The sequence below is a fragment of the Fringilla coelebs genome (assembly GCF_963513975.1).
Source record: "Fringilla coelebs genome assembly, chromosome: 3".
NCBI lineage: Eukaryota > Metazoa > Chordata > Aves > Passeriformes > Fringillidae > Fringilla > Fringilla coelebs.
In genome coordinates this window covers 87,028,972-87,048,390 of record NC_140030.1, presented here as the reverse complement: position 1 = coordinate 87,048,390, position 19,419 = coordinate 87,028,972, and the positions used below count along the sequence as shown (strand labels likewise).

The 19,419-nt window shown below is 38.4% G+C and overlaps 1 protein-coding gene across 1 annotated transcript in view; it reads right to left on the bottom strand.

The window, feature by feature from the left end:
• Window positions 1-11,073: 11,073 nt before the first annotated feature.
• PPP1CB (protein phosphatase 1 catalytic subunit beta) overlaps window positions 11,074-19,419 on the bottom strand; it is a 29,422-nt gene continuing 21,076 nt past the window's right edge. The window contains exons 5-8 of the mRNA XM_084203201.1: window positions 18,351-18,422; window positions 15,129-15,280; window positions 13,446-13,580; window positions 11,074-12,824 (exon numbers count right to left, since the gene is read on the bottom strand). Coding sequence (XP_084059327.1) covers window positions 12,720-12,824; window positions 13,446-13,580; window positions 15,129-15,280; window positions 18,351-18,422 — 464 coding nt within the window. The 3' untranslated portion in view covers window positions 11,074-12,719. The remainder of the gene's footprint in view (window positions 12,825-13,445; window positions 13,581-15,128; window positions 15,281-18,350; window positions 18,423-19,419) is intronic.

The following is a 19,419-nucleotide window of genomic DNA, read 5'->3' as shown; positions in this document are numbered from 1 at the left end:
TGGGATATTGACACAGGGGACACTCAGGAACATGCCCGTATGGCCAAGAGACAACAACAGATGGTACATAGCTGCAGTTAGTGCTCCAATCTGTGGCAGTTTGGAGTTCTTAAAAAAAAAAAAAAAGACAGTCTCACATTACCTCACATCATAAATAGAGTGTGAACTGTTACAATAAAAGCATGAGGGGGCAGCATCTTCAAAAGCTCAACTCTTTGGAAGAGCAAGCCAAGGAGATTTAGAAATATGCTAGGCCCAGGGTCCATGGACTGAACTCCAGGTGTTCAGGCTTGTGGTTCAATCTTCCAATCTCCCAGCAGCATCTCCACAATCCTTATGAACATCATGCAAGGAGTAAGAAAAGTATTTGATATACAGATGACCTGACACTGAAAAGAGTTAGGGGTTTTTTTTCTGTTTCTAGGCATTCTTATACAAGTGACTATTGCTGAAGGACACTGAATTCTTGGGACAAACTAATTGTAAGTATAAGAGGTCATCATGTTGTCAGATAAAGTCTTGCTTAGTGGAAAATACTGAAAGAAACATGATATAAATTTTATCACTATCTTTGTTACAGATTACACAACTCAACTGATTTTTTTTTTTAGCTACTAAAAGAAACATCTAGATGCTATTTTCCTAAATAACTGCAGCTCACATTTAAGTGAGTACAAGCCTATCTCTAACTTTGAATGAAAGGCCACTTTGTCTACTCTTTTGGCCAGCAGCACCACACATTTCAAAGATGTATTTGTTTCTTGGGGTTATTCACACTGAGTTGCACTGTTTATAAAACAGTATTACTAACTATCACCACCTCCAGCTGAATAGCCATATGATAGGTAGCCTGGATACCAGGAAAACACTTGCTAAAGCAGCACAGAACACATTAACATACTCATCAGAGTATGTTAACCTTTACTGCAATTCAACTGCTTTTAGCTTTGCTTTTAATGAGCTTGGGTGTCTAGGGGGGTTCAGGTTGGCCACCTAAGCAAAGAAGTTGAGGGATACTTGAAAACATATACACACACACACAAACAACTACCTGTAAGGACAGAAGCAGAAGCCACAAAACAATAAACATGAAGCAGAAGCAACTAAAATAAGTCAGATTTTCAGACTGAAAAAAGTGGATTCATAAAGACCATCATAAGTGGGTATGAAACTATACAACTAGCTTATTTCCCACCAGGCCCATAATGCCTAGTACTCCCAGAATGGAAATACTCAAGCTAGATGAAGTCATATGTGGACCATTTTCTTGGAAAAGAAAAAAGGCAGTCATACTGAAACAAGATAAACATCAACTGCAACACACCACTTCTACTTTTCCTATAGGAAAATGGATAAAACCAGTTGATTTTCAAATATTATTTCAGAGAGGATTTTTGAGTGGTTTCCAGTAAAAGTTAGCAGTAGGCTCAGATGCCTGTTTCAAAGCAGTATGTGTGTTATTTTAGTGCTCTCTCCTTGTTTCACTTGCTCTTCTTTCTCTTTCAAGTTATAGACAGCAGTGTGTACTATCTCCTACATGGACAGATGTACAGTAACTTCTAATATCACAGGCTAATGCTATATAAATTTAAGAATATATGCTGGGTTTTTAAGAAATGGGACATGTGCAAAACAAATGCATAACTGAGTTTTAAAGAATTACAGACACTTGAAATTTGTGGACAGGGATGGCAAGAAGCAATTGTAAAGTTGCAGAAGTTCAGCTCCTACCTCATGGACAATATGGTGACATGGGATCTTCCACAGGTACTAACAAATGGTTCCAATGGGAAAAATGCAGACAGATGCCTTCATCCCCATTTTTCATGGAAATTAACTCTCACATGCAAGACCACTGCAGCATTCCCAACCATCAGCCCAGCATTGCCTAGGTAATCCTCTAGGATGTACTAGTAAATAAAGCTGAGCAAGGATCATGATTTTTTTTTTCTTGTCTCACAATGCTTCTTCCTCTGTTGAACCAATTCTAACAATTGCAGGCATCAGTTCCTAAGGTACAAAAAGACAAGACTGGTATCTAGCAGCAATCAGCATAGGCAGATGAGCAGCCAACAATACAAGGCAATTTAAACTTTGCACATTAACACCATGGCAGGTCAGTGCTACTGCCAATATGACAACACTGTTGTGAAGGAGGAATTGCAGTGTTTGCTTCAGCTGCTGCTTAGAAGCGTTATTTGTGGGACAACAAAAACACAACAAAGCAGTGTTTGATATGGATGAAGCTTATTTTTCTTCCTTTGAATAAGTTAAAATGAAGAAATAAAAAAGAAATTGGATAAAACAAAGACTAAGGCAGAACCAAAGTTTTGGGGTTGTTTCAAGCAAAAAGCCAGAACCCTTTATCAGGAAATAGTGGCCAGCATTGGCAGTACTGTGCACTATTACTGTCTTTAAGTAGTAATCTAACCCTGGCTGCAGGCCTGAGTCAAGAACTCATCTTCACTCTAATCCTCAATATCACTATTGTCAAAAACACCTTTGATATTTTTCTGCCATCATACTTATCAACCTTGAAAGGTTGTGAGGCAGATTTATTGCTCAGGTACTGGTGGATTATTATGCAAACATAAAAGCGGGATAGGAAAGAATGAGGTTTGCAGCATAGAGAAACATTTCTTCCCTTAGAGCATTAACATGATGAACTTCAGGCCCCCAGAAAAAGTCTTCTGCAGTTTGAAGACTAGAACACCAAAACCAGCGACTCAAGATATTACCATAACAAACCCACATGCACAAACTGGCACACAAATACAGTTGGAGTAATTTGGTACAAAAATTACGACATCCAAACCCCTTAAAAACAGCTAACCATAAATGCCTGCAAATAATTAGTCAGTGATCATTAAAAAGCTGCACTTCACCTATCTAGGCCCACTTGTACAGACCTGGGTGACTAAACAAGCCCTGGTCTTCCTTAGGGGAGGTTCAAATGCTTATTTGCTGTGCACTGATGCCACCGCCTGGCTGCTTTCATAACTCAAATTCCTGCATCTACTAAGGTTTTTCTTTGTTAAGGCAGCAGAAGCAGTTCAACCAAGCAAAAAATACTCAGCCCATTAAGATTTCTCTGTTGTCACCTACAAAAAGAATACACAACATTGTATAGGAATAAATTGATGCCTGACAAGTATGTGATAGTCAAGCTCTTGCATGATTACCAAAGGTGCCCAGCAAGGTATGTTCAATGACACCTTCACATGCTGGCCACAAGCTTCAGAGCTTCATTTCCTCAGTTCAACACTACAGAGCCCAGAGGGCAAAAGCTATATCTTGTTCTGAACTACTACCTACTGCTCGAAGAACTGAATATATTTTATGGCAAAACAAGTAAATGCTATACCCTCAAGCAGATGCTTGAACCAATAGTTCAGCAAAAGCTGAAGGCATCCAATTATTCTGAGCCCAGCCTTTATTGAAGCCTCCTTTTTGGAGTTATCACACCCTTCTAGTTTCACACATGGCTCAGTTTCTTCCCTAGAAAACCACAAGTCAGCAAAATCTAAATTGTATTCCATGAGAATAACCCTCATGTGGGTAAACACAAGGCTCTCAGGGAAACACTGGTGCCTAGAACTTCATGGACAGAGAAACAGATAGGTATGAGTGGTTTAATACAAACTTCTCTTAGGGATTGAACAGAGTCCTCTGAGAACTAACAGCCAAAACTTAAGAGTGTAGCTTAACATAAATATCCACTCCAGTGTTGAAGGCTGAAGGGCCAGTAAGTCTGTACATGCTGTGTTTCCACACCACACGAGCTCATGCTCACCCACCTGAGTGCAGAGAGTATCTGATGGCCAGAAGCATGTGAAAGCTCCTCAAAGGATCAGGCTGACCCTGGTTTTTTTCCTGCAGCTGGCTCACGACTCGCTATCAAGAAACGGCATGTGCGAACTCTGGAGGCAAATCAAATGGCTCCTGAAGATCAGTGCTCCCACCACCTTCCCAGAGTCTCCTGCTTCTGAGCCTTAGAGAGTCTGGCACACAGGCTGTCCAAGAACTGCTGCCAGGCCTGCTCCAAGTTGTAGATAGCTGTGACCAGGGCTATCCCTCCCTATTCCCTTCTCACTTGTGCCTTAGACCTCAACTATGAACAGCACACCTTCCAGCATCGCCTCCCCTCAGCAACCAGTGCTTGAAATCTCGTAATACTAGCTTGCCTACCTCTCACTGGACTGCTGCATGTTTGGAAAATCATGCCAGCAAGCAGGACAACACATCCTTTGTCTCTCCTGCCACCCCAGGGGCACCTAGCCCACAACCAACCCATGACTGCAGCTGCCTACTGCAATAGCAGCTCTGTACCTGACATCCAAATCTCTAATCCTGCAGCGACCACACAGTGGTACAAAGCATTTCCTCTAGAACAAACTTCATGCTGTTGCTCCCAGGACCTGATTAAGGAACAGCTGCCACAAAACCTTTCAAGCTTGCTGGAATGTGGAAAGGAAAAAACATTACTATGGTGTCAGCAGGTAACTGCCTTTCATTTCAAGTAAACTGACGCCTCAACCATTACTTGCCCCTGCTACTGTTCACAGGATTGTGTGCAGTTGTCATCAGCTCATCCCCTACAGCACTCAGAGACGGGAAGACACTGTATTGTCCCTGGAAGTTGAGGAACGTTACACAGGCCCTTTATCCCTGCATGCAATCCACATAATTCATTGGACAGACCTCATATGGCAGAAAATAGGCACTTTGAGGCATAATTGCTTCATGGCAGATTTCTCCTACACCTCACAGCTCTAAGGAATTGCTTTTAAAGCAGCCCTCCCATTCACACTAGCAACCCACTGTCTCCCCACACACTCAGGTCCCAGGTAGTAGCCTGTCCCCCTCCTCCACCCTAACGAGCTGGATAGGAAAAGAGTAAATTCACCTGGAGTGAATCTCAGCTGCACAGGAAGCTAAATGCTTCTGAAGAGATCTCTTCAGTATCACTGTAGTAAAGAGAAATGCTCAAAATGTTTGTTGCCCTGGTCTTCAAGAAGGTCTCTTCATCCTTTTTGAACTGTACTCCATACCCCAAGCGCTGATCTTCTGGTAGTCAGGGACCGCTGAAGTGCACAACCTCTTCCTACTGCCGCTGGGTTATCCAGCCAGCAGACTTCACCCCTTTCATGACAGACAGAAAAATGAGTGTTTCACAGTATGGTGGGACCTTAGGCTGAAGTAACACCTGGGAAGCCAAAGAGACTTAGCCACCATTGTCCATTTCTTCTTTTCTTCCCAATCAGAGCAACAGAAAGTATGACAAAAAGAACAGAAAGGATATTGTGTAGATTGTGGGACAGCAGAGCAACAGATTTCAGTGGGACTCACTAGTTTGGACCATTGACACCATGGGCATACACTAGGAACAAACTTCTGTTGCATACAACTAACCCAAAAGACCAAATCTGCATACAACAGCAGAAGCTCTGCAATCCAAAGCAGTACATGAGGACAATCAGGAGGATTCACTTCAATGCCACAAAATTGCCTAAAACTAGTGTAGATAGAGCTTTTCAAGAGCAACTCATTGTAGACAACCTGTGGAATCTGGCTAAACATCCAGTGATTCTCTCAAATCAGGTCTAAACTGTGCAAATCTCTTTTCAGCAGTACATATAATAACCAGCCCATAAGTAGAATGAAGAAGAACCATGTAACTAAAAGAAACACAAATAGTAGAATATTTGGTTAAGTAAGGTGTCAAAATGTAATACCGGCCCTCCCAATTAAAATTCCACATAAAAGCCAAAACTAATATATTTTCTTTTCAGTAGTTTTGATATTATACCAGATCTAAACATACTTCATGCTTTTTCTTATGTATTTTCCACCAGTCCTTCTCCAATTACTGGCAAACAATGCAGATAATCTATAATCTCCCTGTACTCGCTTAGACTTGAAAACAGAAGATTCCAGAGGTGGGGGAAGAAATCCAAAAATCTTCACCAAGACAAAGACTAATTTTTCTACACTTTTCATGGGAGCTCTGATTCTCTCCACCCCTCACTACCCCCTTCAGAATCCTCAGACACTTTAAGTGATTTCACAAAATCTGAAAAACTTCTGGGAAATAAATTTGTATATCTAACTGAGGTAAGCCTAGTTTTCATGCATCAAGGAGTTGTTATGCACCATGCACATATTTCAGTTCTGATCTAGGAATAAGGTTTTCATATGAGACAAGAGCAGGATAAATACGGAATAAATGTCAGTTCTGCAATTGCAGTAACAGCTTTCCATGCACTATCCTGTGACCACTAGATGGCATCTGCGTGCCAGACCAATTTGAGCAAAAAAAAAAAAATTACATCAACTGGATTTGTTTTTTTTGTTTTTAAGTAACCATGCTAAATCATTGTAATAGTATCAGTATAAACAAGTCAGACCAAGTCAAAAAGTATGTCTTCTTACTCTAGGTGGTAAAGGCAAGGCAAGAGCCTCTAAGCCTACCATGTCAGTCATGTATTATACCTTTAGATAAGAGCCTTGAGTAGGAATGAATTAAATATGGTATTTGTTCTCCAGTACAGCTTCAAGAAAACAGCCTTTAGCCTTTTAGCTCCTTCTCTTCACTCAGCCTCCTGGAAACCAGATGCAATTAAGATGCAGCTAAGATGCCTATTAAAATGTAATTCTCCTAAAATGTTCCCTCTCACAGCATTCCACTAAAGCGTTACATATTCTGTCTCTGTGGAAGTTGCAAATGGCCACCCAGGAACAGGAACCTAATATAAAAATGAAATATTCTGGGGTGGCTAATGGAAAACTACTGATTTATACATGCCCAGAAATTTGACAAGACAGTGGGTGAGCTACAAGGGCAACTGTAGAAACCCTGCTTAGATGTCAGTAGGAACACTGCAAAGCACTTGTAACTATTTTCACATTACATTTGTTAGGACTTCAAACAAGGGAGAAAAACTTACAATGGAATATATTCACTCTCCACAGTTGTCTTCTGCATTCATCAATGCTCTGCGCTCCTCTGCTTCATGTCATGAGCTGCACCAGTTTTATCCTCAAGATAACATTTTTCTCTGGTTAAGCCTTTTCAATAATTAATTGGATCCATCCACAGCATTCTCTTTTGCACCCCAAAGAGTCAAACCTTTAAAGCAATAGGAGGAGGGAAAACTCTCTACCAGGAAAAAAAAAAAATCAGTAGCTTACTTATGTTGCTTTCTGCAAATATAATTTACTATTTTTGAATATGAACCATCTGTAAGAATAGACAAATTATAATCCTTCATAATTGTTTTAACTCCTCCCTTTAACAGTAACTTGGGTGAAGTTAAAACACTTAAGTAATGTCTAACCTATATAAGGAGGACTTCCTCAAGTGGTGCTCATTTCTCCAAGTTCAGCCTATGAGCTTTTTATCTTTCACATAAAGCTTACATCTTTACTTGAAGATACAAAATAGTTTTTGCTGTTCTTTATCGGCAGCTAGATCTAGTTTCTGATCTAGTTCTAGACCCGCTTTCTGATATGGCTGCTTCTAAAACTAAAAGGAAGCTTGGGCTGCAGATTCTGTCAGGAAAGGCAGTGGAACCCAGGAAAGGGGCTGTGCTAGACCACGGGCAGTGCATATACTCTGCTTAAAGCTCCACCTGTTCTGTTTCAGGCAGCAATGAGTTTTTCTTGGAAATTATTATTGTACTCATGTACTGGCAAGGGCTTGTAGCAGACACTTATTTTGAATTGTTCTTGAAGTCTCATTTCTTGGGACATGGAGATGCAGAGATTAATGAGTTGAAGTAGGATACTGGGAAAAAGAACAAGGTGTCCTTATTACCCATTAACATTATTATCTATTTTAACAAGGCACAATGAGACACAAAACAAGTAACCCGACAGCTTAACTGTTTTCCCAACACCTCGAGTGCTGTGCAGGGAAGATGCGCAGGCACTACCAGTTCCATTAACCCACAGAAGATGAGAATTTGGCAAACACAAAACAAGTACCTAAACCTGTGTTTTATCTGCAAAACTGCTTTACTGACCCAACACCAAGTTACAGCCACACGGTTTTCAGTGTTCAGGCAACACGGCCTGAGGTTCCTTCAGCTTTGATCATCCAGTACATGCAGAGAGAATGCTTGGTTATAAGCCCACAACTTGCATGCAGCCACCTGGTTAGATGCTGTCCCCAAAACCTTGATAAACCTTTGGAACAAAGCAAGCAAAATCCACGTGATCCAGGTGAAAAAAAGTATACAGCTGCACTGAGAGTGAACTTGAAAGCTTCTATTGCTAGTTAGCAGAAGCAAGAAAAGTGACAGAACAAAACATCCAGGGCTTTGTTTAAATATCCCAACCTTGGTATTGATTCATTGAGTTCCTTTTTATTGACAATGGCTATGTGCATGAACTTTATGGCAAACTCTGACATATAGCAAAAAACCCTCCCTGTCCTTTAACCCATGGGGACTCAGACATTTGATTGTGCTGTTGACATCTCTGCCCCAGCATAAGGAGAATTCTCTTGTCCGTGCTTTTCCCAAAGTTCATTGGAAGTCAAATATTCACATTAATCCACATGTACATTCCAAAGCAGATGGATACTAATCATGAACTAAGCTGCAATTCGAATGAGCTCAAAAGCAATACAACATTGAAGTACCACTGTCCCGGCTAAGCTGCAGTATTACCTGCAAGTTTGTATAAGGCATCTTCATCTCTAACCAAGATGGCAGCAAGGACAGTCCCAGAAACACCAGCCACGGACACAAAAATTGTCTGCCAGCACGAAGTTCAATACCTAGTTAAAGACTAGGCTTTTACAATTGTTATCAACATAAGCCTCTACAAAGCAGAATCCCTCTTCTGTTAACCTCTGAGCTTTACATTAAAGGACAAGGACAGAACATTCGTATCTGTCATCTACAAATTCTGAAGATTCCAGCTATTCAGTTACTCTCAGGTCACCTTCAGTTCAACCATATTCAACAGCAATACTGTCTTTTATACTTCTATCACTAGAGAGCAAAAAAAAGGTGTCTCCTAGCCCCAAACTAATCATACAGAGCTCCAGCAATTCAATCTGACAGGTTCCACTTCGACTTATCAAAAGATAAGCCACAGACAGGAACACTTCTTCATTTAAAGATACCTTTTGTTCATCGATTCTGACTTCGGCAGAAACACAGCAAGGTGGATTTCTATGACCAAACAAGCTCACAACACGATGTAAGGTTACTAACCATAAAAACAACTTCCTTCTACAGATCAGATGAATTTCCATCAGTTCCCCAGGCAAGTAAAGTGCATGCACAGCAGTGCACAGCACTGGGATGCTACAAGCTGTCACAAGCTGATGTCACACCTACCTACTGGCCTCCCTCTCAATAGAGAGTACAGTAAAAGAGAGATTGTCTTCATAACAGGATCCTGAAACTTGGTGATGCCAAGGTGATGCCTGGCAGTAGGACACTTGTAATTAATCACACTAAACTTGGAACCAACTCAGACTTCAGTGGCCACAAGTATTCCTGTATGTCCATAGGCAGCAAACCAAATGCAATCCACTACAGCAGTTTTTGGAAATACATCAGATCACTACAAACAATGTGCTAAACATGGTTCAAGGTACTAGAGCAGCACAACCACAACTATATGAAACTTTTTTTCCTCCCTTAAAGCAGCGAACAATTATCTATGCATAGAAAACACTGAGCACTATAAAGCATACAAAAAAAGTGATGCAAAATAAGAATCTCGTTATCAATCAACACAAAAGAGACCAAAGCTGCATCCCTTGCAGCATACTTTAAATTAGTATTTGGGAAATTCAAAATGCCCATCAACCAGAAAGGAACAAGACAAGAGGTTGTGGGCCATGTGTACTCTACTATAAACATGGAATGAATATTACTGTCAGATAAAGATGGGGGGGTAAACATGCCAAAGCACATCTCAAATGATGTAATGTTTTATATGCCTCTCAACAGCCCATATGAGAATGCTCCTGTTTATTTCCAGCACACTGCCCGTGCTATTTAACAGTATTCAAGGCTTCTACAGACAAGATGTTTATGTGAAAAAAAAATTATTAGCCATTAGACCACTAGCAATTTCCATGGAAGAAAGTTAATTTTATCTGTGTAGAATTAGACTGAGGCTATTTTTTCTAATTCTCCCAGAACAGACAATATTAAAAATAGAGATCCATACTAACCCTGCAAATGTAAGCTGAAGTGGTGAGTTCTGTTATGTATCAGACTTGCTTTTAGTATGGAATATCAGTCATATCTGTAGGGGAAAGATTACTACATCATGTGTGTTTTCCACCATATAGATGACGAGGGATGTTAGCAGACATTCCAACTCTCCAGAAATCAAAACAACATTCAAATAATTTCCCAATGACTGCTGCTATGTAAAAATAGCAATTCTTCAGAATACCAGCACCTGATGTGGCTTACTAGTGCCATTAAACAAACTAAAAATTTCCTGTATCTTTAGGACACAGAAGAAGGCCCGAAGACTTTATTTTTCTTTCGACATAGCATCTGTAACACAAGCGAGCATGTTAGGTACTCACATAACATACAGCTTTACACCTGGACATTTTATGATACAGAAGACATTGTTCCAGAAACAAAAGAAAAAATGGAAAAGGGTTAATCCAGATGTTTGGTAACACATAGAGGCTGGCACTCAGTAAAACCCAGCATTTTCAAAACTTGCAAAAATAAATCTCAAGAAAGCAATGACTTTGCGCAGGAAGTTACCATGTCAATGCTTACAGATTAGATTTCATTAATTACCTTGTCCCAAACTGCAGTTACTCTCACACAGCTCTTATAACTGACTTTCAAGAACAAGTGTCTTTGAACAACATCAAAAAAATCTCCTTCATTTTATTTTAAGCATTGAAACTGGTGTTTGCTTCAAAGTGGGGTAGAATAAACCATTGTTCAAAACCACAGACCAACCCAGTATAAATCAGTAACAGATAGATATATTGTAAGATTTCCTTTTCTTTTAAAACAACCAACTCCACATGTTTTTGAGTAAGTCAGGTATGTTAAAATAACCAGTCAGACTTCATTCAAATGAATTAGACAACTTTTACTAAATGAAAAAACCTACATTTAAAATATGCATTTAAAACAAAATGGAATTAGAAAAGAGACTTAAATCCATTTTAAAGAACTTGCTCACTGTGTCAGAAATCAATATATCTCTTGCATTATATAATGTGCCAGTTCATAAAACATAAGTTACTAGAATCCTCAATTTAACATTTTCAAAGACAATACTGAAGTCAAGAGTTTTACATCTACTGATGCACATTTAGAATGGTATAAATCTGCAGCCTTCCCCCAAAGAATCTAATAAATTTGACAGTATTCAGTAAAAGCTTTTGTAGTTGTGTCCAATAAGTATTGCATCCTAAAGCATCACAAATCTGTGCCTTTCATTTATCCTACTATATATTTTGTATCTTCTCTATATCTTGTCGTTTGCCAATGTTAACTCTTTTAATAAAGGAGAGAACTGAAAATACTGCTTAACTCTTGATCACATACAGAAATTATTGCTACTATAGTACACTACAAAGCAGAAGTCTATACAATAGTGTATGAAATTTGATCATGAAAATCCAAATGATAGATTCTTTAGTAATGTAAGCCTTACTATAAAGTTGGACATTCCTGTAGCATTTTCAGCTCACCACCCATCATCTAACTTATTCTATGTTGAAGAACATCCATTTAAACACACCTTCTTCTGAAAAAGAATGTCAGCTTTCAAAGGCTTAGCAAATAAGGATCTTCATGTTCTGTGGAACTATGTAAGATGAATTTTGATGCAGGTAGGAAGTTACCTGGAAGCTAAGCATGCCAAAGGTGTTTCATGCTAATAAAACTAAAGCCAAGGTACCACTAAATCAAGTTACCAACTAATAGGCAATACCATTTTTGTCCTATCTAAATTAAATGAAGTGCCATCGCACAGTGTAACGTCAATAATTTAAAATAGTGTAGTGCACAAATTCATTGTGTGGCAGTTTAAGTTAAAAGGTCAGGACAGGTCTTTCTGTCTTAATGTATGTTGGCTGCCAAGCTGTCCAGTCTGGGCATTTGGGACTCAGTTTGCCTTTTAATCACTACTGTACTATAAACTTTGCATTATAATGGGGCACACAGCATTATGATGAAAAAACAGGGAATAACGGGGAGGATAAGAGATCAATGGCTGTTCTAGAAAGCCCCTTCCTCATATCAATTTCAAAGAGCCAGGAAATAAGACTAGATACCATATTCCGCATCATTCTAGCTACAAAATAACCAAAGTAAAAGCAAGTAAGCAACAATAAGACCACATTACACAAATGGAACATCATGCTCTCATCTGATTTAACTATTACACCAAGTTTTAACTGGGATGTTGGTCAACTTTAAAAACCGTGGTAAATGTGAATATGTAGTTGAAATCGTTTTTCCTAATTTTTTTTCCTCTCTATGCTGGATATTAGAACTTGGAGCTATACTTGTTACAATACAGTGTTGCACATCTTTCTACTAGAAAAATTAATAAAGATCCTTTACCCGTCTCTTTAAGTTAAACGTGTGACATCATAAAGGGTGTCAAATGGCTGGATGGTTTTACAGTGCACACTTATTATATACTGTAATATGGAGTTTTGTCCTTGACAGATCTGATGGTGCTTTCTACATTATTTCCTTTCTTCACCTCTTCTTCGGTGGATTAGCTGTGCGAGGTGGAGTGACTGGACGCCCAGAATTCAGTCCACCATACTGGTACTTGGCTTTCTTTTCAGATGGTTTCAATATCTTAGAGAAAATAAAGAAGTTCCTTTGAGTCAGCAATAACTAAGAACATTGCAAATACCATTAAGCCCACATGAAACCTTGTTCAGCAGGAACAAAAGGGATGAGGATGGTAGGGGGGGGCAGAAATCACATCACAACCCTACAAATTTCTTAGTTCTACATGCAACAGTAACAGCAACTTCAAATCCTTCCAGTTCTACCACTGTGTTGAGGTGGAAAGGGGAAAGAAAAGAAAACACATCCAGGAAGGAATAGGGACTAAAATCTGATTAAAGCAGCCATATTAAAAGGGTCCCTATAACTATTAGTTTGCATAATTGTGTACTCCAATCACTAGGTATGACAAAAAAACATCACTCAATTAAACTTTAAATTTTGAAATGAGCATTTGAATAGAATGAACAACTTAATATTCAATAGTTTGGAAAATGTCAAATTCCAGTTTTCTGCAGAACAATTGGTTTGCAGTTCCAGTTGTTCACAAATGCCAGCCTCCTGTGCAGTTCTCCCTGTAGCCCAAGAATATTGCTTTACACTAACCACCAGCACATCAACAAGCACACTAATGTGGTCCACACAGCCCAACACTTACAGTCGTTTTAATGCACAAGTATACCATACCTGGAAGGAACACATCAGAGTTTCATCCACACTCATCATGCCTCCTGCATTGTCAAACTCTCCACAGTAATTTGGAGCTGAGAATAGGGTGACCAACTGCCGTTTAGCAAAGAACTCATATCCATCTTCAACCACCTGTCAACACCAGAGAAATCAATACGGCTTATATACGAAGTTTTGAAGAAAAAAAAAGGTATCTTGAGGCAAACTGGACTTATATTAGAGAGATAAAGGAACTCATCAAAAAGCTATTTTATGTCTTGACTTTCAGACAGGACAAGTTCACTCATTTTATCTTACCTGACACTGAATGCCAGGCCAGACAGTATACCCCCATGTCTGACACTTCAAATGTTAAGCACACATCAGCTTGACTGTTTAATATTTTCATAGTTGAAGTCCAATCATACACTGCCAGTGTAAAGATTCCCAGCATTTAATGCTTTATACACAGAATGTGGATGTTTGACCTAATTCAATGGAGCACACAAGGTCTGGGTACCACCTTCACTGCAACCTGAAACAATTAAGTTTTGCTTAAATTGGTGTTGACAGTACACACCTCAAGTGTAGGTGATTTTAGAGCATCAAAATTATAAAAAAGGAGTGATTCTGCCAGATCTTGCCTAAGAGCATAATACACCTTTACAATTGTGCAAGTAGTACAATGCATCAGCTAAGGATGTTCCCTCTTTTCCGAAATAAAAGCTTCATGTTACAATGTATTACAACAAATACACCCGACTGCTTACTTTGGTGCAATCATCATGATCTTCTATAAGATATCCTCCTCCTTTTATAAAGAACTGAATCAACTAAATGACTGTACAAAATTGTCAGTAATCTTGATCAGCAGTTAAGAAATCCAGTCAGCATGTGGAATCAATACTAAATCTTCTCTAATGTTTTAGCAATAAAATTACAAAGAAAAAAGTTTAAGTGTTCTAATAGTCTGCCCAAGCCTAACAATGACACAGAATAAAGAGCCTATTTTTGTTTCACAGCAAGAGAGAGCTTCTAAAATAGACTAAATAATGAAACTGAAATGTTATACAGGAAACTGAAACCTGATGTCCACCTAACTAGCACTCTTGCTTGAAGTAACCTAATAAAATAGTATGAAAAGGATTGACAATGCAAAAACTGCCTGACTGAAATATGAGGAAATAAAAACAATCTATGCCAAAATATTCTGGATAGCTGAACCAAAATACTGGCAACAGTGAAAATTTTTATGTACAGATTTGTTTGTAGAGATAGTCAAAATGCATTTAATATTTCCATGAAGCAAAGCAGAGGTAGTTCAAGCCAGAACTACCAGGGAATTGTCTACTGCTGAAACTCAAGAACTCAAACTTCAGTGTAAATGTCAAATTCAAGTCACTCTGCCCCTTTAAATCTGGAGATTTTTAGCTGCGATGTTCACATACATACATCAGTCTAAGATTTAACACACAGTACCAAAGGAAGACATGAATGGAGAAATCCACTGTTAGTATTCTACTCAACTGACATTAGACACATAGTTCAACATGAACCAACAGAAGGACACAACCTTTATAGGCCCTTTATTAGAAAGATTTTTTTTCTCTAGAAATAACACAGTGCAAATGAAGTTCCAAATATACACTATTGATAAGGAGCAGGAGAGGTTTTAAGAAGCAACAGTAGCAAAATTCATACCTGATGAGCTCGACAGATCAAATCCAGATCGTGACGATTCAGAAATTTACTGACCACATCAGCACCAAAAGTGAAAGAGACCCCACGATCATTTTCACCCCAACCTTGCACATCTTTGTCTGGGTCAGACCACAGCAGGTCACAGAGCAAACCTTCAAAAGATAATAAAAATGAAAATGCCAGTGTTAGGAGGTATTTTATAATGCAAACCAGTTCTACTGTAATTACCAGAGCAACTCTCTGAGCAAAGAAAATAAGCCTTAAAAATAAATGCAACAATACTTAACTGCAACTCAGACAGAAAATACAGTCTGAATCTTGAGACTGTTTACCCCATCACCACTGAAAATGCCTCGAGATGAAAAAAGTCAGATTCAAATAGTTCTCTGAAATAATCTTTTATTGTAATAGTCAGTGTGTTTACAGTGAGCATTAAAGGAGTTTAAAAATATTAAAGTGCATGTGTTATTAAAAGGCAACCATCAATTTCACAGTTCACTGAGAAAGCTTCATTTGAAAGGTGCACTAAATTTAAGTCCTATGCAAGGCCTGTCATAAAGGCAGCAAGTAATTTTGTACCCTAAGTTTCTGAACACAAAAAACTTTGATTCTTACTTTTCCTACCATTCATGAAGAACTGTAGATGACTAAATCAAAATGTCACACAGCAAAACACTGATACATCATCTCACATAGTACTGTCAATTTGCTAGGACCCCAGTTGACTGTTTCAAAAAGCCTCGTGATGGCCAGCCTGGAAGCTAAGCTAGAACAATAACCCTCTCTGGCATTTCAGCACTGGTCAAGATTTTTTTTTTTTCTGCCAACAAAAGGTCAGCCAACTCTGGAGTTAACACCGGGTATTAAAAAAATTTCTCTACATCAACTGCAATGCCTTTACACATACAGAACTATCCATAAATATTAGCATGAGAAAGAACCAGGCCAATCCAACTGCAATACAAACAAAGGCATTTCACAGCTTCCTGTGAAATTGCACTTTCTTTACCTGTGATGACCCATAGACATATAAGTACTTAACAGCATTGTCTCACAATTTGAAAGATAAGCCAGAAGGCTCCTTTATCTGTCATTCAAAAGCTTGATTGACATTTACATTTTGTTATTTTGTTACTTGCTAAACAAAATGTTGAAGATGTTATTTCTTAAACAACAGATCCTTCAAGCTGTAATCAAGCAAACCAATGTTTGAAACCTATTGTGCAACTACACCATTTTATATTTACATATATTTATCAAATGGTCTTCAGTGCCAGACACAGCTCTTCTTCAACAACAGGCTAAAATTTCATTTGTTTTTAGAAGAGAAAGAACAGAACAAGTACAACTGGATTTTAGATAATATTTCCAGCTAGAGAGAAAATACTGAATACAGTCAGTGCATGACAAAAACTTTACTGAAATTTAGTTCTATATTGAGTAACTTTGTTTTTCAAAACAATAATTGCCCTGCAATCCCTAATGGCTTCTTACCATGAGTTTCCAGCAAGTGATAGAAGCTGCTTGTCCCAGCTGTTTAGCAAGTACTTCCTCTTCTATTTTTTCCCCCAAATCAAATAATCTTTAGGGTCATACAGAACAATAGGCAAATCTGTCCTAAGAGGTCTTTAAATTGCAGTTGAAATTCCAAAGCTTTTTTTCATCAGGCTAGAAGAAGCCATCATAATGATCTAATCCTAGCACAGCCACATGATCATCTACCCAAACTTCTGTATCAACACAAATATTCCCCAAGTGGCACCCGTCCACAAAGGGATAGCTTTGAACGGCTTAAAACTTTAATGGAAGTGAGACTACTTCAGTTTATTTTTAATTTTCTGCAAGATTTACTTCCATTATGTAAAACCAGTTTCCTTAAATATGAAGACCTTTGTCACTGTACCACAGCACACATGCCTCTGATGGGACATTTCATTTTAGCTCTGACAGTACACATACAGCTATTGCTTCTGAAAGCAAAATTAACACTATACAAAATAAAAGCCTTTAACAAGAAATCTCCATACTTATTTTTAGGAGGTACTAAGAAGAGCGATGATTTCAGTGGAGTGTCCATGGAAACAAGAACTACGTTCTGTAAGGGCATTCCTGAAGTGGGGGTGCCTCAAGCACTATTATTCGCTGGCTGAATAAAACCATCTTTTCTGGGAACATTGATATATGCAAAGATTGACTTGTTTGTGCTGACATTTATTTGGTTATGCATTGAGTGAATAAGTAGCATAAAAGGACAAACAGTGTAGTAATTTATACTACAGAAACAATCACTCATCAGTCTATAATGCATCTTAGTGTCAGGAGTGTATCTACTGGCTTGCACAGAAGTGGTGCTGTTTAAGGGACAGTAGATATATTAACATTAGTCCCTGAATTACTCCGTGCCAAGGAACATTACAGGAAATAGAATTCTTCTAACTTATTTGTAACTTAAGTTCAAATAAAGGTTCAGATCTTGTATCTCCTCTGAAAGTTAATTTCAGACCACCGTTGAAATCAACACTTTAAAAACTATCCCACTATACTGCTCAACAGTCTTTTCAATCCACTAGTAAAAATATCTGCAATAAAAGAGACACTGAGCAAGACTGATTAAACCATTCAAAAGAACACTGTACAGAAAGCACTAGCAATTTGCATCTAACATTTATAAACAGAATAACCTAGTACAAGAAAATTTCACAACTAGTACACAGATAGATGCAATTGAAATCCCAGCTGCAGTGAAGTAAGAGCTGCATTTTTCAAATTTAATGAGGAAGGAGACAAATAGAGAGAAGCCCAAACATCCAGGAAATTTAACTTTGTTGTACTGTTTAACTTTGAACAGTTATGTTTTTTGATAGACTAAAAGGTTTGTGCGTGCCTAACCAGGGCAAGGGGAACTACCTATTTAGTTTCCTTTATCTTTCATTACATTTCTAAGATGTTTTAAGGGAAACTTGTGAATAATGTAACCAAAAACATGTATCAAAAAACATACCCTACTCTGCAGTAACAACCAACAACAACAACAGCACATACAACAACTTTTAACACATCAGATGACATAGCCATCATGAGGAACAGGGCTCACATCCTATACAGGCACCAAGGAATATTGTACTGTGAATAGAGGTTGCGTTCACTACACTGCTTGCACAGAAATTGATTAAACCTGTTTCATCATTAAGACTTATTTACAGTAAATTCCATTTCTCTCACCTGTGTCAGGAACATCTGTAGGTCTCATAATTCTCCGGATCTGCTCCATTGACTGGAGATCTGGAGACAATCCTGTAAAAGTACAAGAAAACAAGTGACTCATATACGCATTTTACCTGTGGAAAGGGTTCCAGAGAACACAAGATTTGTGGTTCAAAGGCACACAGCATCCATTGTTTCCACTGCAACATAAACAAAAGGCAGTTTGCTATAAGACAATTAAGTTGCTGAGTAGAGGACAGAGAACAACGCAAGTGAAAATAGCAAGGGGTTCTCATCACCATCCTTTTAGCCATGGAGGTTGTCATCTACTGTAGCTCAGCTGCTTAAGTCAATCATAAAATCACAGTACTTTGATTACTCAAAACCCCAAAACACTTGGTACAGACACAGCTATCTTTCAATAGTTTACCATTAACACACAACTACAATTAAAGCATGGAATTCCAAAGCCACCCTTTGAGGAGTTTACACACCCTAAAGCTCCTCTGCTTGGGGCGCACAGGCATGAAAGAGAGCCTGCTAGATGCTACAGCATCCGAACGTGTCCTTCAATAAGGGTCCTAAGTGTTTTAAATTACTTAGGCCAAGGTATCTAATTAAGAAAGCTGCAAATTTGAAAATAGAACATGAAGACCTAATTTGTGATGAAACACATTTCACGTTAACAAACCATATCAATTTGACTCAGTCCAGAACTCTGAACAGGACAGAAGAAAGCTGACATTGGAAAGGTCATTTCACCATGTAAAATAATTTCAGCTAACATCAGAGTTTGCACAGTGGCAATGTATATATTACAAGAACAATGATATTTGACAGGAACCAAAGCATTTGATACAGACTTGAGCAACTTTTCTTCAAGTATGAAGATTTTAGATTATCTTTCTTGAAGCAGTCTTATGGTAAAAGCCTTCTATCATCATCAGCTTGCTAAAGCTGTTTTCATGCTCTTGCCTTGAGGTTGTAAAGGATGGCAGAAATCCAACAGTAAACTACTTAAAGGGAGTATTAATCAAGTCTATAAACACAACAATACAGGAATAATAATATAAATTCTAGCAGAAAA